At 30.6% G+C, this 24,014-nt stretch overlaps 1 protein-coding gene across 7 annotated transcripts in view; it reads left to right on the forward strand.

Annotated features, from left to right (window-relative positions):
- Positions 1-24,014, forward strand: part of atl (atlastin GTPase) — a 254,971-nt gene that overhangs the window by 154,753 nt on the left and 76,204 nt on the right. For all 7 annotated transcript variants that reach the window (XM_085807529.1, XM_085807534.1, XM_085807530.1 and 4 more), the window contains 3 exons: positions 320-370; positions 634-690; positions 23,490-23,582. In XM_085807529.1, the coding sequence (XP_085663655.1) occupies positions 320-370; positions 634-690; positions 23,490-23,582 (201 nt within the window). The remainder of the gene's footprint in view (positions 1-319; positions 371-633; positions 691-23,489; positions 23,583-24,014) is intronic.

The raw sequence follows: 24,014 nt of genomic DNA on the forward strand, positions 1-24,014 counted from the left end.
TTCCCTTAGGCAGATAGCCATCGAGTACTTTGCCATATTTAAATAAACCAAATCAAACAATTAAGCAAATCTTTTTGCCAAATGGGAATTAAGTTATGAAGGAAAATGAGGTATTAAAATTTAAGCATCTTGACACATTAAAAATTTGCCATTATTTCATAATTTTTCCCCCCTTTCCATTTGACGAAAATTGCCTATTTACCATAATTATAACATTTGCTAAGTTTACAGGTGAGGATTCATTTAATACCATTTATAGTCTTTTAAACATGTGTATTCAGAGAATATGTCAAAAAACCAATCTTATTTTTTATTTTAGGTATACAATTTATCTCAGAATATTCAAGAAAATGATCTTCAGCATTTACAGGTAATTTAATTTTTCTCTCTTGAATAAAAATATATGTACAAATTAGTATATATCTATGATTATGACTTCTTGCTTTGGTATAAGAGTTTTTTTTTTATTTTTTATGTATGTTCAATATTTTTCAATGGAAGTTCTTTAATGTATGTATATTTCACTGTCATGCTAATTCATGTTTTTTTAGTAAAATTTTTTTTAATCCCTTCTTTGCTTAACATTTATTAGGTACGTGCTTTTAAATTTTATGTAACCTTTTAAATTTTCAGCTTTTTACTGAATATGGAAGATTAGCATTAGAAGATACAAAGGAACGTCCCTTTCAGGTTTGAGAGAAAATTTATACAGTTTAAAGGAAATTATTTTTTCATTGTTTGTATTTACATAGTTTAATATATTCTTTTATATATATATATATATATATAATCATCTTCATAATATACAGTAAAAGAATTTGAGCTTTATTTTATTATTGGTTGTATTAAGTCTTGTCAGATTAAATGAGGAGTACAGTGAATAAAATGTTATCATTTATCTCTCTTTTAACTTGAATGTGAAATTGTATTTTTCCTGGTAAAATTTATATCATTAAAAAAAAAAAAATCAAATGTTGGAAACAAGGTTGGCAAAAGTTCTAAATTATGAAAAGGTTTTTTTTTTAAAAATAAGACAATGTGTGAACTATCAAAGCAAAACATTAAGATAGCCAAAGGACTGGGATGTAAAATAACATTAACTACTCAGGTAACTATGCCCAGTTTTAGTATGGAATACCGGATTAAAGGTATCAAACTGTAATTAACTCTGCTTACCTGTCTTTTTTTATAAAATGATTGATTTAATGTAGTAGTTTTAAATTTCTGATCTCTCAAAGTAAAGTTGTTTACATTAATTACATCTATCATATATCTTAGCCTCGTTTTTTAATTTTATTGTTAACCTTAGAAAATTATTTTAATCAAATAATATCATGCATTGCACATGCCATATATAGTTATGGTTTATTTCTATTTAAGCCTTATTCTAAGTGTTCAGTACACATCCATCTCCTCGATTTTCACTGCCACGCTTATGATCTTACTATAAAATAAGAGCAGCCTTTGTCCTATACTATGGTACACCTTAGTTTAGGACATAGGTAGCCTATTTTAAACTCATTTTGAATTAAAACATCTAACATTTTTTCATATTTTCTGGCATTTGCCATTTTATTTTGCTCTTTCTCGTTTTTTTTTTAAAAATCTGGAAAAACTTAGATAAAATTTTCACTAATTTTAATGAAAAAAGACATAAAATACTTTAAAAAGCACAAAAAATATAAATAATTTTAAAAAATCAAGTATTTTTACCATTTTTCAAACCCATGAAATTTAATTTAGACAAAAAATATTGAAATTTAACCCCCCCCCCCAAAAAAAAGGATTTTCCCTCCAGTGCTCATTAACCTTGGAAAAATGAAAAATATATTAAAAATTGAAAGAGAAACCAGGGTGAAAAATATTTCCCACCCTGAAAAAATTATCATTCATAGTTCCTATTAAATCCCACGTACATCTTAACTTTCCATACATGACTTTCGTAGTGGATGAATGTCAATGAATATTAAGTAAAATTATAAGTAGATTATAATAAAATTATAAGAAATTATAAGTAATCAAGTAGATTAGGCATATTTATATATTTCATTTAAAATCGGTTGTTTAATTCGTTTTACAATATCAAATATTAATGAACCACCTTTTTTATATTTTTTTATTTGGTTTAAGTTGTGTTTTACTTAAAGGAATTCTTTTACCATTATTAAGTTGATTAATTTGTGTTTTTGGTAAAGATAAATCATAATTAGGAGTTTTAGTTTAATCAATCTGTAAAGTTATCTCATCTCCTGAAGATTTCAATTTATTAATCTGTCCTTCACTTAAATGTACTTTTTTTCCCCTTATAATTACTCATTTATTAGGATCAAAAACTTATTAAAATATTGTTTCATTCATAGTACCATTTTCTAATAACATAATTAACAATAAAACTATTTGATTAAATATCTTTTTTGGTACCAAACCTATCGGAGGTATTTTATGTGTTAAATCTGATAAAATATCAAAACTATCTAAGCCTTTTCCTGTCATCATTTTTTCTTTGGAAGTGACCCACTCCAAGACCTGGGTTAACTTTTTAATATAAGCATCTATCTGAGTGTTAATGTTTTCGAAGTTAGTTTTTATCTCTCTCTCTGTTTTTCTTTGATAAGTGGGTCCTTCGGTCTTGCAATGGCTGACCCAGATGACCCGATAAGATTTTTCTTTTCATAGACTTTGCGCTATTCATTGCATCTAAAACCGTTTCCTTATTTTCATTAAAAAATTCACTAGGTAATTTAAAACCTAATTCATTAATCAGATTTTTATCAAAACCAGTATCGATAAAAGAATCTAATATATTATTCCCTTTAAGCGTAGTTTGTGTACCTGTTGTAGAATTTTCTTGAAATAAATTTTTTAAATCATATTCAATTTCAGGTCTTGACGATTCTAAAGGTGGAATGGATATATTTTGTAAAACATCTTGAATATTTTTTACAACTTCTTTATTGTATTTCTCAAGAGTAACAGGTGTATGAAATTCATGCAGTACTTTTTGAACTCCTAATTTTTCTCTCAATTGTTCATCTCTAGTTTTTTTTAATTTCTTTATCTAATCTTACTTTTTCAATATTTTGTTTTAATTCCTGTCTAAGTTTTTTTTTTTTTTTTTTTTTTCCCCACGTTCTTTTTCTAATTGATTCAAATCCATTATTAACAGGAAATTTACTCAAGTAAAAAATAATTTTAGTCTATTAAAAATAAAATTTACTCAAGTAATTTTACTGATAGTATTCTGAAGTAAACGATAAATTTTTCTAAGTAATTTTCACTTTCATCAATTTTCTTATTTTTTAAATCGAGTAAATTTTCCTGGTCATCTGATATACTCATTCTAATTCGATAAATTCTGGTATTGGAATTATTAACTTTATAAAAGATAAGCTTATCAAATTTTTGAACTATTTTAATGCCTAGCCAATGAGTATTTACAAATGTATGGATAACATTTGTAGAATGATTATTAATTTGCATACCTTTGACTATACTACAATGTACATAAACGATAAGTATTCAATGTCTCCATGAAATGGGCTCACTTGCCATCTTTCTTCATATATTTTTGGTTCAAATCCCAAAACCTTATGGAAATTACCTTCAGATAAATCAGTTTTATAATTTTCAGCTAATTTAATTCTAAATTTATTTTCTTCTATTTTTCCGATTTGAAAAGGAGATATATGTATATATTTTTAAAATTCTTTTTCTCTTTCATTTTCAGGTACCTTAAAATCTTTGTTAAATAGTAAATACAGCATGCGCAAGTTCAACCTGTCCAATGCATAAAATCCACTAGGAATTTTAATTTTAATTCATTCATTTCCATTCCAATAACTAAATATATTGTTGTAAAAATCGTTGATATTGTCCAGGCCACCTCCATACTAAATTCCTGTAAACCAATTTTTGAAAAATGAAGAGGTTTTAAAAATTCTACAGTAAATTCGTGTGAATGATCTTTTTCTTTTTAAGATAAACGTTTTCAATTATTAAGTATACTTTTGACAATAGATGGTGCCACGTATCAACTGAGACAAACTTCAATTTTTACATCATCTGAATATCACAAAGAGTACAAAAATTATAATATAATATTAAAAAAAGAAATATAATATAATATTAAAAAGAACTATGTAATAAAAGAAATAAGATATTAAGAAATAGAAATTTTCAAATACAGTTAGTTGAAATAATTTCCGATAATAGAAGGCAGCACATGGCGGATGTAATCCAATGTATTTTTAAATTTACTTTCTCAATAAATACGATTTTTTCCCCTTATAAATGGAGAAGTATTGTTCTATTGCAAAGAATTTAAGCCATTTTCTGAATTTTATCATTATAAGATTAATAAATTACAAAGTTATTGCAAATCTTGTGATAAAATTAATAAATATAAAAAATTATTTGCTAATGTAGAAAATCTTGTTCAAAACTCATTTACAGAGACATTTAAGGAGTCTTTATTATATCAAGAGATCCCCTGAAGTAAAAATACTTTAAAAATTTTTTCTATATAAATGGAGAAGCAAAAACTCAGTGACCTTAGATCTTCTGTGAAACAACTTAGTATTAAATAGCTTAAAGGTGCTAGAAAGGATGACTTAATAAAAATATTGACCAAATATTTAAGAAAAACAGGCAATTATAAATATCTTTTAGTTGATTTGTTAAATATAAATGTAACAAATTATTTAAATAAAAAAAAAAGAATTTATTGATAAACCTAAAAAACTTAATAAAATTAAGAAAATATCTGACTATTTTAATTTAAAGTATGACCATAAAATAAAAGATTTTAAACCAAAAAAAAAAAAAAAAAAACAGGAACAGACAGATCCTATTGATTTAAGAGGAATTTTTGACCTGATGAGTTATTTATCGAAAGACTACAAAAGCAATTCATCAAACATCCTAAAAAAAAGGAAGTAAAATTTTAAAAAATGTTACATTTATACAATTTGAAAAATTTACTAATAAATTTGAACCTAGAGATAGTAAAAAAAACTTAGATGATTATAATCTAAAAATGTTTTTAAACAGATTTTAAAATTATACATTATGATCATAAATTTGTAAAAAAAGATATGGTGTTTGGAAGAAGTATTATAGGGTCGTAGCATTAAATGATTTAATGTGTGTACAATGTTATGATATTTTGAAGGATTTATTTAGACGTGCAATCGGAAAAATAAGAGGTAAAGTTGATATTATTGTTAATATTCCTTTACTCAATGAACCATTTCATCCTTCTATGATGTCCACTCAGGATGCATTTGAAACATATTTAGATGTTTTGAATCATAGAATTGGATATAACAGAATGTTTATTTCAATTTTCTGTAGTTGAGTTACCAGAAGGAGGTAGTTATTTAAAACTATTGAAAGAAGATATATCCAACAAAATAAGTATCTGTCAGATTAAAAATAATGATAATATTTGTTTACCTAGATCCATAGTAACAGCTCAAAGTATTCAGAATCTTGATCATTTATGTGAAAAATTAAAATGTAAGAAATTAACTAAAAATGATATTAAATATATTAAAATAGGAAGAATATTACAAAAATCATTAGCAGTCAAACTGCATGAAATGTGTGATATTCCTTTAGACGTATGCGATTTAGATGATGGTTAACAGTTTGAAAATTTTTTAGATATTCAAATTAAAGAAATCACTTTAACGTTATTACTTCTGTTACATTTTTTTTTTTTTTTTTTTTTTTTTTTTTTTTTTTTTAGAAAAACGTCATTATTGTCATCATTGTAAAGTGAGTTATGATAAGAAAATATACATAAATGTCCTCTAAAATGTAACAGATGTTTTGTAAAAGATAGTAATTGTGAAGGTGAAGAAATATATTGTGATGAATGTTTTAGATACTTTAAAGGTGAAAAATGCTTTAGAAATTATAAAGCTGATGTCTGTGATGTATTATGGAAATGTGCAAAATGCGATAAGTGTATTTCTAAAAAAGATAGAAAACCAGAACAACATCAGTGTGGTGAATTTTTATGTAAAAATTGCAGAAATTGGGTTCTAATAGAACATAAATGCTATATGAAATATTCAAAAGCTATAAGAAGACTGTGTGAATTGAGTTGTATTAAAATTGGTAGAACTGGTAGAAAAATACCATGTCAAAATGATATAACGTACTGTGTATATAATTGTTACAGTAAAGTTACAAAAAACCAATATAAAAGAAATGATAATAAATGTGATACATGTAAAAAATCAGGATATACAGAAAAATATATGTTTTTTAAATTTTGAAACCAATCAAGAAACAGGTACTCATGAAGTTAATTTAGCAATAAATCATGATTGTAATGGACGAGAAAATATATTTAAAACTGTTGAAGAATATTGCAATTAGCTATTTGACAAAGAACATAAAGGTTATACTGTATTAGCTCATTACGGAAAAGGATTTTATTTTCAATTTTTAGCTAAATACTGTTTTAAAAATTCAATTAAGGTATCCACGATATATCAAGGCAATAAACTCATATATATGAAAGCTGTGGATTTTAATATAAGATTTATCGATTCTATTAATTTTACTCTCAAACCTTTGAGAGATTTTCCTAGAACATTTGAAATAAAAGAATATGCTAAAGGACACTTTCCGCATTTATTTAACACATCTAAAAATCAAAATTATGTAGGAAAAGATCCAGATAAATACTATTATGGTTATGAAACTATGACATTAAACCAGAGACAATCATTTGATAAGTAATATGATTCTGTAAAAAATGATGTCTTTGATTTTCAAAATGAATTTATAAAATACTGTAGGTCTGATGTAGTTTAGTTATCCTGAGAAAAGGATGTTTAAAATTTAGAGAAATATTCTTAGCAATAGCTGATATTGATCCATTCAAATATATTACATTTGCAGATATATGTATGACTATTTATAGAAATAAATTCTTAAAACCGGATACTATTGCTATAGATGAAGATATGACCATGAAAGATCAATATAGTAAAAACATCTATTGCTTGGCTAGATTAACTATCTCATAAATATAAAATCAATGCTTAACATGCTCTCAGTGAAGGAGAGAAAAAAAACTGATTATAAATGATAATACTCTTAAAGTAGGTGGATTTTATAGTACAATTTTTCAGTTTCATGGATGTTATTGGCACGGATGTACAAAAGGTTTTACTAAAAGTCAAGTAAATATGCATAAAGAGGTATGTATGAAAGATTTATATGAAAAAACAATAGAAATTGAAGACAAGATAAAAGAATCAGGTTGTGATTTTGATAACGATGAATGTGATTTTGATAACGATGAAGAAATTAAAAAATATATAAAAAATGAATGGAAAAGAGAGTTTCTAGAACCTTTAGATTAACAAGATGCATTTACGGGAGGTAGATGTGAACCTACAAAATTAAAATATATAATGAAAAACAATGAAAAGAGTAGTTATATTGTTGCATGTTCACTTTATCCTATTTTTATTTTATTTAACTACTATCCAATTTATTTATGTTATTTTGACTTTTATCCAATCAAACATCCTGTTAAAACTTATAATCCTGAAAAATTCGGCAATAATTGGTATGGAGTGATTAAATGCAAAGTACTTGCACCTAGAAAATTATATCATCCTGTACTACCTGTTAAAGAAGAAAAATTGGTATTTTCATTGTGTAAAACATGTTCAAAACCCTTTCAATGTAAACATTTTAAAACTATTGCAGAAAAGAGAAAATGTAGAGAGTGTTATGAAATAAAAAATAAAAAATGTAAACATAATGATGAAGAAAGAAGTTTTATCAGAACTTGGACAACTGAAGGAGTTAAATTAGCTATTAAAAAAGAATGTTTAAAAGGATATAAAATTTTAGATGTATATGAAGTTTGGCACTTGAAAATAAAACAAAGGGTTTATTCAAGGTAAATGCTTATGATAATTAAATTAGAAACAGATGATAAATGGTCTACACTATATGAAAGTAAAGAATATAAAAGAGTTATTAAAAAAATTACGTATAGATCTAGACAATATAAAAGAAAATCCAGGTATGAGATATATAGCTAAAATTTGTTTAAATTCATTAAGGGGTAAATTTGGTCAAAAGAAAAATATTAAAATTACTGAATATGTTATGGAATTGCAAGATTTTTATAGAATCATATTAAATGATGAATTAAAAATTTAAATGTGGTATTTATGAACGATGATTGTATAGAAATGACTTACAAGATGAAAGATCATTTTGTAAAAAATAACTTTAATACAAACATGTATATAGCTATTTTTACTACCAGTTCAGCTAGAATAAGACTATAAAATGTTGGACACATTACAAGATAAAGGACTTTATTATGATACAGATTCTATAATTTATATTGATGATGGTACCAATAAAGTAAAAACAGGTTGTATGTTAGGAGAAGGAACAGATGAACTTGGAAGCAATGAGGTTTTTATCAAATCATGGGTATCTGGTGCATCCAAAGATTATAGTAATATTTTAAATTATAGCAAGGAGTTTGGAAAAGTGGAAGGATTTAAAATTACTCATGAAATTGAAAATAAACTCAATTTTGATGAAAGAAATAAAATTATAAAGGAAAAACTAGTTACATAGATGTAGAAACTAGTCAGTTTAAAATTCAGAAAGATAGAGATATAAAAGTAACTAATATGAATAAAAAATATACATTCAGTTTTGATAAAAGAAGAATTTTAGATAATTATGATACTGTACCCTTTGGATGTTAATCAGATTTTTTTACCTATAAATGCAAAATGAATTAGGAAAGATTAGATGACGTATTGAAAGAAGAATATGCTAAGTTATTTCGTAAGGAATCATCTCCTTGAAACTCAATAGGAACTCTCCAATATGTACTTGGAATATATGATATTAAAATTGAAAAAGTAAAAACATTAATTGATATGATGTCCCTTGATTTAGAAAAGGTTTTGGAAAAATTGAAGGTTGACTGGAATATTAAATTCAAACAAAAATGTAATTTTTTTTATTAACAAATCAGGGAGCAAAACATTCAAAAAATTATTCTATATAAATGGAGATGGAGAAATTCAACAGACTTAGATCTTATCCCAAAACACTAAAATTGAAAGATTTAGAACCTGGAAAATAGGATATAATATCATTGAGAAAAATTCAGAGATTCAACCATTATTAAATTAAATGTCAATGATGAACTTAAAGAATATTATCTTGCAAAAAAGCATGGAGAGCTTTCTGATAAAGCTATAAATGGAAGTAATCTTGCAGACTATATATTTCATTATAAAGGAATAAAAAATGGACAATATGTCTATAAATTAAAAGAATTATAATAATTTTTCAGGGGGATATTTTCTGCCTTGAATTTCTTTCAATTTTATCAATTTTTTATATTTTTTCAGATTTCCCACCCTGGATTCTCTTTCAGTTTTTAATATATTTTTCATTTTTTCAAGGTTGATGATCACTGGAAAAAAATCATTGTTTTTTGGTTAAATTTTAATATTTTTTGTCTAAATTAAATTTTATGGGTTTGAAAAATGGTAAAAATACTTGATTTTTTAAATTATTTTTGTTTTTAAATTCTTTTTTATGTATTTTATGTCTTTTTTCATTAAAATTAGTGAAAATTTTATCTAAGTTTTTCCAGATTAAAAAAAAAAAAAAAAAAAAAACACGAGAAAGTTTAAAATAAAATAGCAAATGCCAGAAAATATGGAAAAACATTATGTTTTATGAAAATGTTATATGTTTTAATTCAAAAAGAGTTTAAAATAGACTACCTATGTCCTAAACTAAGGTGTACCCATAGTATGGGACATAGGCTGCTGATAAGTCATATTTGGTAGAATTTTAATATAAATGTTAGCCCTACATCATTTGCTTTTAAGTATATATATATATATATATATATATATATTAGATGTGTATAAATTATTGTGCTTATGAGTTTCTAAATGAAGTGTAATTGTTTGTAAAACAGTAATACAGCAGTTGTTTCATTATATTGTTTAGTGAGACATGAGAAAAGCATAAAATTGCATAGTAAATACATAGTTCTGACAGAAATATGTATCATAAGCCTGAGAGACAGTACACTTAGATATCAGCATTTTTGTTGCAGTTTGCTTTTAATTTGACATTTAATTATAAGAATTTTTTCTGTCATTTTTGTGTAGATAGTCAAAGATTTGCAAAAGACTACTCAAAACAACTATTAAATACTTCAGAATATCAAAAAGATTACTCACTTTCAAATAATGCTTATTTCTTTTCCTACCTGTGCAAATATAGTTATGAGTACATTTATAGCATCAGCTTCTGCTACATTATTATTTTTGTATTGATCATAAATTTCCTCACTTTTGTATTAATCTTCTTTAATATTTAGCAAAAATATCTTCACATTTGATATTTTTATGTATACTTTACTTTGAGAAATGTATTGTTTTCAAATTGAATTTAACCGAATAAACAAAAGGTATGTACTCTTAAATTTCTTTCTACCACTGTCCATAAAGCAGCTTCAGTCTTTCTTTAGGTAGTGCTAACCATTTAACAATTTCATTTTTTTCTCCTGAATTTGACACAAATTAATATTTTCCTTGGAAGTTGTCTTTTCATCCTACGTGATTGCGTAACAGGAAAGCTACATTTACGGTAGTATAGATGAAAAATATAATTACTTAACAATTGTGTACGGTTACAATTGCTTAGCCATTATTTTTCAAAGATCTGATTTAGTGTGATAGATTTTAAAATAATATGAAAGGCATAGTCCACCAAGGTAAAATCACCTGTCAAAAAGTGCTTTTCTGCTAGTCTTAGTGCAGCTTGTTAACATCTATGAAGACCTTACCTTTACCTTCTACTGTTGCATGTCTTTTAGTCAATGGAATTATAATGTCCATTTGAAACTGTAAATGCATATCTTTATGACCATGCTTTTATACTAGTACCAAATTCATGTGGAGATCTTTCATTACTCCCAGACTCATTTACTGACATGTAAGATTCTGATTCTGAATCACAATCCAAATTGCAAGAAATTAACTGCATACATTCTTAATCAGCTGTTATTTCCTGCCAGAAAACGAGTTTAACTACTTGTGCGTCAACAAAAGTGTCAAATCAGCAGTAAAACACATGCGAAAAAGGTGAGCACTGAAAAATAAAAATTCACCGAGTCATGCAAAAGATGTGAACCAAGTGCCCACTTGTGAACCAATCTGAGTAGTAGAAAAAAGACTTTATAAACTACCACTTTGTGGACATCTACTGCCATCTATATGACTAATTTAATATTAAAAATGGAAAGATTTGGGCAAAACATTAAGAGTTACAGAGAAATTAGATTGTATGCTGTGAAAGCAAATCAGTAAAGGCTTGAAAACGGCACCCATATGGTACACGTGCAAAATAAGCAAGGGCTTAATTGTAAGAACTAATTTTTCATTTGTAGTCTTCATTTATTTTTTTGTAATGTTAGGTTATTTTGTTATGTGTAATTGTTTGTAATGTAGAATTTGCTAGATCATTTATTCCTTTGAAACTTTTTGGGGGGGTTGTTATTTCAGCCCACAAGCATATATTTACTCTGTAATGTGGGGTACAGAGTCTTGTAAACATACCTCATAGTTTAATAATGCAACATAAAAAATAAATATTGATGTAGCCAATGTTTACTTACAAATTAATGCAATTTTTGATACTGGGTGAGACCTTTTAATATTTATGACAAATCATATTATTGCTTCATGTAATTCGGTTTCTATCTAAAGCTCATTGCATATTTCAGTTAAGAGGACAAGGATTCACTAAGCTGTGTTAGTGTGAAAAATGAGAGCAGAGGCCTTTCCAGTATTTTTGGCATCCTGAACATATTCAACACATCAGTGTTTTCAGTCATTGATTTATTTAACTAAAAAGAAGACATATTCAATTTTTCTTCACTTAAATACGACCCTAAGCAAATTTTTATTAATTTCAGCTTTGAAAACTCCTTGCCATTGCAGCTGGTGATAACAAAATTTTAAAAAAAATCCAGAAGTCCATCCATTTCTTAAGCTATCTTATAAAGACATAACTCTTAATATAGGAAGCAACTTTTTTGGTGTTTTTCCCACATTGGAAATGAAATTCTGTAAAGTGCACAATTCTGTGGCCATCTCATCAACATTAATGTCATATTGATAGCTGCCCTCAATTTCTTTTGTGTTTATATACATTGCAAGTTCTTTCATTTTTGGGGGTGGGGCTAATGAGCTAACTTCCCGACATCATAAAGGAATGCATCATCAGTGCATGTTGTGAACATGCAAAACTATGATGTCATAAAAATCAAGGGCTCTCTGACGTTGTGTTTTTTTTTTTTTTTCAATTTTTTTATCTTTTCCTGCTGCTTTAGTTGAAAAAATTCTGGCAACATTGAGGCATTCCTGTCATTATGCAAGTTTTTTTATTAAATAAAGTTAAAAAGGAGCAGCATTATTAATGGCTGATTTTCTGTTTGTGAGATTTGATGCAAATAAATACTAATCTTATTGGAATCAGAGAAGTGTTTTTAATAATATATCCATCCCTACATACCATACACTTCAGCCCTAATTATCTGTTCCTCTTCGTTTTCATCTTTTCTTGCCTTCTGCTTTTCCTTTTTTCCCCTGTGTTGGTTTCCTATTGAGCATTTGAAGCATACTGTTACATCTATGTTTTTATCTTCTCATTGAGAGAAAATTACCAGCCTGTTTTCTGTATACAGAAACTCTTAAGACTGGTAAGGAGGAACCTGGTAGTTGAGAGGCGATGTACTGTTTCCAACAGGCTCATTTGGCCTGTGGTTCAGTTTAAATGGTATGTATACCAACTCAGAAAAATGGGAAATTTCATGTATCTTCCCTTCTACTCGACCAGCTGACGAAATTAGCTTGTATTTTTCATGTCTCGAAAGCGCGACTTAGGACATATATTCGATTTATATATAGCATTATTCTAACACATGTATTTTGGCACAAAATCAGACTTTTTCTTGAAATGATATGCCGTTTTTTTCCTATGTGAATCAATGTCTCAAAATTTGCCAAAATGCCAGCTTTTGTGAAAATCACAACAGCAGTTTTTTTTAATTAGTACTCATGATTTTAATCTTGCAGTGTTAACTGAATTTGGTAGACATATATCTAGGCACACTTTCAAAAAGTTGAAGCTTTTTTTTTTTTCCCCAAAATTTTCCAAGATATTGGGGGATTTATATGTTAGCACATTTTGAAATTTGACACCTACAAAATATGTGACAAATTTATTATGTTTGCTATTAAACATTTATGGAATTTAATTTATTAAATTATACAAATTTATTATTTATGAGCGATAATAATGCCATTTGCGGTATATGTGTTACAATCTGCAATGAATTGCTACAGTGATTTTGAGCCTTAAATTTCCAAATAAACTTTTATTGAGAATTATTCAAATGCAATTCCTTTATTCTCATTTTTGTAAATGATGCATAGTAAATATTTATTAATAATATATGAAAAAAGAATATTAATCAAGAGTTTTAAAGATTTTTTTTTTCTTTTTATAAGAACAAATTTTGACGTTTACATTTTTATTGTGTGCTGTTTTATTTTAAGTCAAATTGTGATTTGTAAAGTCCTGAATTCTAATCATTAGTAATATAATAAATGAAGATTATCTTCGCATTTATTTTCATTTTGCTATTATTTGTGTTCCATTTATGGTTATGTATAATTTATTAAAGTCCTTTTTGTAAAATAATTTGAAAAATTTAAAAAGTTGTCCTTTTCTGTGGACATATTGCTAATTTTATATCAAATTTATACACCTGCACTTACAATCTTTCCAGGAACTCCATTAAAAAGTACAAATTAAGTGAATTTAACTAACGAATGACAATTTAAGTTCAGAAAGAGAGTACTGGCTTTTCAAAACTGGCACTGTATGTATCATATTCCTCCCAGTTGGGTTGCTGCTCTGATTTTCCTAGTTTAGAAGTTGTTCATAAATTAGATTGGTTATTTATTTAAATATGGCAAGGCGATCAAAGCTATCTGCCTAAAAGGAGGAATACCTTCATGGAGAACATTTTTAAGGGAAAGTTGCTTATATTCACATTGTACATGGGGAAAATCCATGGAAGCCATGCAGCCAGTTAATTTGCTTGGTTTGGATTCCAGTAATTACATATATATACAGCAGTCTGCTATTGCTCGGCCACTGGCAGAACTGCTTAATTAGGAGCCAGGTTGTTAGGTTCAAATTTACTGTTTCATATGCAAATGTTTAAACTAATATTATGATAGTGTTACGAATGTTGTGTATATGTAAATAATTTTAGTGAACAATAATAAATAATTTTAGTGAATAATTTTATTAATTTTAGTAAATAATTATAGTGACTTCCAAAGCAAGTTGATGTAGATACTCAGGCAAGTCTTTATTTTTTGTTACTGTAGTAACTCAGGATGTATAAGTCTCGAGTTCAGGTTGAAAATGTACATTAGGCAAGTCTTCTAGGGGGTTAAAGATACTGTCAAGAAGTGTCATTCAATATTCTGATTAAACAAATCTGTTAAATAAATTCGAGAGAAAGGACTGTCTCTCTTTAATCTCTGTCTGTTAGTCCAATTACTAAATGCAGTGCGATTTTGAATGCCAAAACTGTAGAGCTTGTTACAGTACTTCGCAAGTAACTTGTTTCTTCTCAATTTTTAAAGGTTAGATATCACTTTTAAATAATACGAAATATGCGGGGTAGCATTGTCTCATGCGAGTAATAATGTTAACTTTCCAGTTTTGCTAAGTTAGTGAGTGACCACAGAAGTAAATTTGGAAACCATATTCCAAAACAGGTTTGATTAGAGAGGTATAAGTTAATCTGAGGGTATTGGCATCTGCACACCAATCTCTTCCTGTAGTAAATTTCTGTAAGTCCAGTCTCTTTCTGGATTTATTCACCAAGTAATCTATATGCTTGTTACTCAGGATTTCAGGGTCCAAAATATAATCCATATATTTAGGATGTTTTTTATAGGACAATGATTTGCCTTCCATTGTGATTTTGGGGGTGATAATTGTATAATCATCGGTTAGTTGTGAAAAATGTAGTTATTTATTTTGATACATTAAAATTTAGTTTGTGATTCTCAGCAAAGCAGAGGAACTCAGAGAGGGTGCAACTCACCACAGATTCAGTTTGTCAATATTAGAGTTGGAGTTCCAGAGTGCAGTATTATCGGCGAAAAATCTAAGTTCCCATCTTTTGGAGATAACCTTTTTCAGTGCCTGCAATAAACAAAGAAAAAAGGAGAGGACTGAAAACTGAGCCCTGTGGGACATCCTGATACAACTTAAAAGTTTTAGACAGAGTTCCCAAATCTCACCTTGATCTTTTGATCTTTCATGAAGTCATATATCCAACACATAACAATATTCTCAGACACCAAAAGAAGACTTTTATCAATGCATTAGTTTTTAAACTGCTAGCTGAGCTGTAGTACAAATATATATGCAGTTATATTTGCTATTATTGTATTCACTGGTGTTCTTGGAATCTAATCTAAAGATGGGACGATTATCTCTGTGCATTATACATCCTGGGAAGATTAAATAGATGATCAGATTAAATGACATTAGGTTTATTTTACAAGCTGAGGTGTAATTCACCAGTTGCTCTTGCCAGAAAGTGAAAAAAGTGTGCCTGTTATGAATTGATAGTGCCTTGTCTGTGGAGTTATTCAATGACATAACATGACTTCTACATGAAGAACAAAGGTATTAAGGTCGATAAAATAACATGACTTCTATATGAAGAACAAAAGTATTAAGGTCGATAAAATAACATGACTTCTACATGAAGAACAAAGGTATTAAGGTCGATAAAATAACATGACTTCTACATGAAGAACAAAGGTATTAAGCTTAACAATACCAAAGGCATGTGCCTAATAATTATACTTATAACATTGTATTATATGTAAATAAATTTATCTGTGTGAATAACGAAGTGGAATTATCACTTTCCCCTGGACTTAATACTTGAAAGAAAATCTAATGAAAGATAAATATAAATAGTTACCACAGTGCCAGACTCTATTCTGCAATTACTCAATATGTGGCCTACCAAATTTTACAAAATTTTGCTCTTAAGCATAATTTGAATCATACAATTCAAATATGGGAAAATCTTGGCATCTCATTTCAGAAAAAGTATGATTTTGTGCCAAAATACATATGTTGTAACAATGCTATAAATACGAGGGTAAGTTGAAAAATAAGTTTCCCCTGTCGACTGTGGTCAGAGTTGTGTTTGAAAGTCAAAAAAAAAAAAAAAAATGAGACATTAAAGGTATGACATACCTTTATTTTATTATTCTCGTACAAGTACGTTGAGACATTTGTGATATCGCTTGATAAGCTTCAAAAAGTCCTCCAAGAAAAATTCACGCTTTGCATATGGAAGAAGTGTTGAATGGCTATGGGCGAAAAGCGACACAGCAGGAAAACGCGCAAGTCACCGATACACCATTGGGTAGAGGTTGCTGCAAATCAAGTAGATGACGCTGTTGCAGTGCCTGCGAAAAGCGGAGACCAGCCTCTCATTTGAGCCCCGGTATGTATGGAGAGAAGGTGCATTTTGAATTCGTGGTCAAAGGAGGAAGTGAGAGCGGTTATCCGCTATGAATGGGCACATGGAGTACCAGGAACAGAAATTCATAACCGCCTCGTGGAAGTCTATGGGCCAGGTGTAATGTCGAAGGAAATGGTGTGGAGATGGTGTCGCACATTCAGTGGCGTATGTCAGCAAGTGGAGGACATACCGAGAGCTGGACGGACGCGCACGGCCACTACAGATGCGAATGTCAGGAAGATGGATGACATGATTAGAGTAAACCGGCGTATCACCATCGATGAAGTAGCGGAAGAACTTGGAATCTCACATGAGCGAGCTCAAAACATCATCCACGACATTCTTCGATACAGAAAAGTGTCAGCACGATGGGTGCCCCGACAATTGACCTCGACACACAAGGAACAACGCATGGGGGGTCAGCCTGGAACATCTCGTGCGTTACCATGAAGATGGCAATGACTTTCTGTTTCGGATTGTGACGGGGGATGAAACGTGGGTCCACCATTTCACGCCAGAATCGAAGGTCACATCTATGGAGTGGAAACATCCGAAGACAACTCCCTCTGCAGGTAAAGTGCTCCTCACAGTTTTCTGGGACACCCAAGGAGTTTTGTTGCTGGACTTTTTGGAGGTTGGAACCATCAATGCTACGCGCTACTGTGACACCCTGTCGAAATTGAAAGAGGCGATTCGGAAAAAGCGACCTGGCCTTCTCACATCTGGCGTTCTGCTGTTGGATGACAATGCCAGACCACATTCGGTGACGGCAACGCAAAATCATATTGCAACTCTTGGTTGGGAGCGCCTATACCATCCGCCATACAGTTGTGATCTCGCATCAAGCGACTTCCATCTGTTTCCGGCTTTGAAGAAAAATCTCGGGGGAAAGCACTTTGGAAGCAATACTGAAGTGAAACAAGCCGTTCAGTGCTTCTTCCATATGCAAAGCCCTGATTTTTTCCTGGAGGGCTTTTTGAAGCTTATCAAGCGGTATGACAAATGTCTCAATGTACTTGGTACCTATGTGGAAAAATAAAGGTATATCATATCTTTAATGTCTCATTCTATTTTTTGACTTTCATACACAATTCTGACCACAGTCGACAGGGGAAACTTATTTTTCAACTTACCCTCGTAAATCTAATATATATGTTAAATTACGCTTTTAAGACATGAAAGCACAAATTTAATTTTGTGAATCAGCTAAGAGACATACACTGCTGGCCATTAAAATTGCAACACCATAAAGGAATGATCTGAAAGGAAGAAGAAGTTGGGATATGCAAATGATTAGTATTTCAGCGCATTTAGGCGATGCAGGAGGGAGAAAGGACGTCTAAAGCACTGCATAAAAGAAAAGTAGTGCTGTAGATTTCTGATTTGGAAAGCACTTTGTAAGGTTGGAGTTAGCTCAGAATATCATGCTATGCCTCGAATAAGAAGAGGAAATGTTTACAAATAAGTGTCGAAATTCAATCGAGACAGGATCGTTGCCTAACGAGAATGTGGATTATCATTCTGTGATATCACTCGTCACATTGGTCGACATCCAACTACTGTCATGTGAATATGGAATCAATTGTTTGCTGAGGGTCGTACTGAATGGCATGCACAATCTCAGTGCCCTCCCATGACTATCGCCCAAGAGGACAGACATATTGTGATATCAGCCCTGCAATACTCTACGACCACATCACGGACCATGTTTGCAAGAAGTCAAGAAACTGGCATGTTTGCAGCACACCCAGTATCAGCTCATTCGGTGCATCAATGTTTGCAGCAGTGTGGACTATCAGCACTGCGACCATTACATAGTCTTCCCATGACAATACAGCATAGAGAGAGATAGCATCTCTGGTGCACCAAACGCAAAGCTGGATACAAGACTGGCACAATGTCACCTTTTCAGACAAGTCCCAGTTCTGTATGCAGTATTCTGATGGTGGTATACATGTCTGGAGTGTCCGAGGAGACCACGCATCGCCTACTTGCATTCAATATTGGCACAGGGGTCTTGGCCCTGGTGTGATCATTTTGGCATCCATTGGGTACATGATGTGCACATGTCTAGTTCAGATCAACAACAGTTTTAACACAGATCGGTACATTTCTGACAACTTACGTCCAGTGGTTCTGCCCTATTTTCGAGGCCCCCAGACGCTGTCTTCCAACAAGATAATACAAAACCACATGTTGCACGTTGTGTTCTGACCTTCCTTGATACACAGGGTATTCGATTGCTGCCCTGGCCTTCCCAGTCTCCAGATCTGTCACCAGTTGAAAATATTTGGTCATAGGTTACTAAGAGGCTGGCCGGCCACCCCTCTCCAGCCAATGTGGTGGATAAAGTGTGGCATAGACTTGAAGCAACATGGAATGAGTTGCCCGTTTTCATCATCCAAGCCCAGTTTGACCAAGTTCATCCAAGTCCAGCCTAATGGGGCAAGTGCTGTTTTAGCTACCAGAGATGGTAGCTGTTTCTACTAATATCGTAGCCCTGTAAACCTCCAAACTGCTTATAAATTAATTTAATCATTTTGTCTTAATGCCATACTGTTTATGTGCAATAAATATCTTCTTTTTTATTTGCTTTCCTTCATGGTGTTGCAATTTTAATGCCAGTGGTGTAGAACTGTCTAATTTTTTTAGTCAGTGTAATATAGTTCTCTTAAGTGTCCATTGGCTGGTCAGTTACACTTTAGCTTGGGACTAAGCATTCTACCAGACACCTCATTAAGACTGTTTCTGTTCTTTCTATTATGGCTAATTCAAGCAATGAAAATGTTAGTATAAATGACAATGAAAATTAGACAGTTCTAAGAAACCATCTACCATATCTAATGTGATGTTAAAATTGGTTCTTTGCTATCAAATCTGTTTACTTAAGATGAGGGTATGCCCCGAGGCTGTGTGCTGAGTGTAACACTTTTCAGTCTAATAATTAATTCTATTCTCAAACTTCCTCCTTCTGTCAATGTAGCATTATATGTAGATGACTTTTAAATTATCTGTCAAAGTGCAGATCTGCATTTTATTGAGAGACAATTACCAATAGCTGTAAATAAAATTACTAAATGAGCAGAATGTAATGGATTTAAGTTTCAAACCAGAAGACCATCAGTGTTCTGTACTGTCACAGAGGAAATCTTCATCCAGATCCTGAACTGTACTTGAGAGTCACGCCAAATCCCATTGCACATGAAGCAAAATTCTTAGGTGTAATATTTGACAAGAAACTAAATTTTTTCATTCGTATTTTGAACTTGAGGAAATCATATATAAAAAAATTATATATTCTGAATGTCTTATGCATTACATCTTGGGGAACAGTTTGGCCTTCTCTAATTTACATTTATGGAGCTCTTGTTCGATCTATAATTGAGTATGAATAAATTATTTATAGATCTGCATGGTCTTCTGTGTTCCTGAAATTAGATCTCATTCATCATCAGGCCAATTGATACGAATGGTTCAAAGGCCCGACACTTTGTTGGTGCAACTTTGGTACCTCAGAGTTCATCTGTCAGTTTTCAACTGTACCAGGTTTGCTCTGTATCCGCTTGAGAATTACCAGCTATTGACTATGCGTTATCTTTAATATCTAAACAGTGCTTATGAAAACTCGTCATTTACTCTAATTCATCCAGTGCATTAAATTGCCTGACAGCTCCTTGTAATGAAGGCAAGGCTTTAGTTGACATTTTGAACCAAACCGAAAAGCTGAGACTTTCTAAGAAATTCTTTATTGCTGTGTTCTGGGACATCTGGGAATAAAAAGCAGTGAACTAGGAGATATAATGGCAAAGAATGATATCGAAGTGTTAAGCCAACTTGTTACCTTTTCAGACATAAAAGTTACAGGCAAACAGAGAAACCTAAACAAAGAACAAAAGTTTTTGGACTTTGAGATAAATAATTGTTACAAAGCATTAAACCTGCAGTAGAGAGATGGGAATCATGCAAGAATAAGAAGGAAGTTGTTCTTTCAACTTGACCAAGGATAGGTCACTCTAAGATCACGCAGGTGAGAGTGCAAGTTGTAATGGCCTGCTATCCATACAATATATTTTAATTGACACTCTAAATTTTAACTATGCTCTCCAAAGATATTTTAATACTTCAAATTTAACTTTATTGACATTAATCAGGAAAAGTCTGAGTTTTAATATATTTCACTTTTTGAGAGAGAGAGGATTTTTAATGTTTGAGATAATGTATATTATATAATTCAATACTTGTTTTGTTCTTATTTTCATCATCTTTTCATTTCATGTATGTTTTAAGGCCATTCATTATTTCAATGCAAATCAGCTGTTTTTACTATCCTCTTGTGTAAAAAATGCTTCAGGTTGCTTTTGAATCCTTATAGAAAATGTTCAGCTTTTTATATTGTAGATAAAATTTGCCTATTCTAAGGTTTATAAACATGATCATTTTCCTCTTAATGTGTTTCTTTATTTAAAAGTAACAGATTCTGTGTTTTTTCCGAACTCCGCAATATTTTTGAGTTGTCTAGTTTAACACTTGGGACAAATTAAAAAAATTCATTGCCTAAATATTTTTTAAATCACTTTCATATTAATACAAAGAAGACTTTTATACAAAAGACAAGAATTGTTTGGAACCATAGGTAGAGAGGGTTTACTGTGTTTAATTTATGATGTATTTTCTCCCTCCTTTCTACATGCCTTTGTGGTGTCATTTGAATAATTATAATCAGCCTGTACACTTAACGCTTCCATATCTGCTAATTCAGTATCCATACTTTCACTCCACAAATCAAAGATGTGGAGGAAGAAATTTCCTATGAATTTTGAAATGACAGTGGTTTGTAACATAGGCATAAGGTTAAATCTCAGACATATTTTCCCCATATGTTTGCACCCTTAGTTGAGCTGATTTAACTAAATATTAAGAATTTTAATGGTCATAGCAGAGCCTTATTTAAATTTTCTGGCTAAAAGAAATGCCTCAAACTCTTATCTCACATCCCAACTTGATGATCATAACTACATAAGTAGAGAATATGACCTATCAGTGATCAGAGAGTGTTTGATTTGTCTTTATTTCCATAGCCATGCTGCTGCTTTTCAAATTGTCTTCCACTCTTGCTTCTAGCATTCATAATATTCTCATTATTGATGTGTTTGTTATCACAGTTCTCATGCTTCTAAAAGTTCTTAAAAAAACTATATTTTTTTATTTCTCACTCGTTTTTGGCAGATTAAATTAAAATAGGTAAATTTAGACCTTTTTCCAGATTAAATTAAAATAGGTAGGAAAGAGTGTTTTTTAGCATACAATATATTTTACTGCACCTTTTTATATTTTCTTTAATAATGCATAATATATAGCAGAGTATGGAATACTCTGTTTATTACTTTATTTATTGTTGGCTGTGTCCTACTTAACGAATGTTAATTGCATATTACAAAACTTAAAAAAATACAAATAAATGTAAGTAATTATACTAATGTCCTGGTACATGTAGCATTTGCTCTTATCTGTGGATATTCTTAGAACTTCCGCAAGTACAGACATACTACTATGTTGCATTTTAAAATTGAAAATTTAAGGCCATAAATATTTTAATGAAAATTGAAACTAACATTTAAATTGCTCTCAATATCATTATATTTTTTAAATTGTTAGCAATGAAAATTTGAAATGGTGTCTTTTCTGAAAAAGGATGTTTGTTAATCCAAGCCCTATTTCCTTCTATCCTTCCTCTCTCCAGATCAAAATAAGCCTAAAATAACTATTCAGATTATATCTGACTCGTCAGTGAACAATGCTTGGACCCATTTGTCTTGGTTTCATTTAGCATGATGATGGCACCAGTTTAAATGGGCCCCTTTTGAAATTGGAGTGAGTGGGACACAAACCATTATTTTTCTCGCATACAATCCAACCTCAATAAGCCTTCTTGCAGCAGTAGAAATTCGAGTTCCTGTGGCAGCCTAAAACTAGGTCTCTTATAGTCACTTTGTGGTTTCTTTGAGCTAACAATGACAGAAAATGGTCTTCTGATGCAGTTGTTGCTCTTAGTCGCCCTTGACAGGCTGTCTCTCAACTGATCCAGTGCTTAAAAAATGCCTCTAAACTCTTGACATGATGCTTTGAGGGAAATTCAAGTCTGGGGCTAACACCATGTGTTTGATCTCTCTCGATTCTACCAATTATTCGCCTCTTTTGACCTTCCCTTAAGTGATGCCTTTGAGCCATAATTACTGAATAGTGATCACTCTCAGAAACCACATTCCCTTTAAACAACACTACAGACCGGAATCCCAACATGTGTCCATTGCGCATTACATTGTCAATCACCGAATTTGCTTGGTTCTGGCACTAACATATGTGCAGAAGGGCAATTTTGTGTTGAGTTGCATTTAGTTAATATAAATAATTACAGCATTGGGCACTGGTTGCAACTTTAACTGAGTGAGTATACTTTTTCTCATTAGCCTTTAATTTTGATAACCAATATAAAATGTGTTTAGTGTGCACAGGAGTTGACCATCACTACCCTAACATGTAAAGTAGACTGGGCTTTATGTAAACATCAAAACCAAACTAATGAATCCAAAACTAAAACCAATGAGATATGTTGATAAATATCATGCTGACTTCTATCTGTCATGTTATTAGTTAGTATTTTATTAATGCACAAATTTATATTAACTGAATTAAGGTTTTGGAATTTATTATTCCTGGCGACTTAATTTAAATACAGAATATATCATAAATATGTGTATTTTTCTCAATGTCGGTAATTTTTTCGTTATTTTTTGCATAGCAAACGATTTTATCATTTCAGAAGCTGCTTTTTCTTGTGAGAGATTGGAGCTACCCTTATGAAGCACCTTATGGCTTACAAGGTGGTAAAAAAATTCTAGAAAAACGTCTTACAGTAAGTAAATATTAAATTTTTTAGAAATAATAAATTAAAATGCTTCTTCACTGCTTTTTATTTCTTGAAAGTATTTTTGTTAAGATATAAAAATAAGTAGTCTTGATTATCATCAGTCTAAATCTAGTAAGATGACATGTAGACATGGTAACATTGGGGGCTTCACTTGTTTAGGTCAGACAGAAAAATGCTCAGCTCCCACAGATCAGGTGCAGGTTCATCAGGGCAGGTGCAATTGGTGGGGCCGCATTGAATGTCAGATTTAGGGGCAGTGAAAATTTTAGAATTTAGAGGAGCATCAAACAGCAAAAATTATTGATGCCAGAATTTTTAGAATTTAGGAGAGGCACTGGGTAGTAAGATAAAGTGAGAACTGAGTAGCAGGATTTTGAACTCACAGGGATAGCACCGGGTGGGAAAATGCATAGTGCC

This window comes from Stegodyphus dumicola, chromosome X1 (genome assembly GCF_044657685.1).
Source record: "Stegodyphus dumicola isolate Sdum_Otavi_A_Nest chromosome X1, ASM4465768v1".
NCBI classification, from domain to species: domain Eukaryota; kingdom Metazoa; phylum Arthropoda; class Arachnida; order Araneae; family Eresidae; genus Stegodyphus; species Stegodyphus dumicola.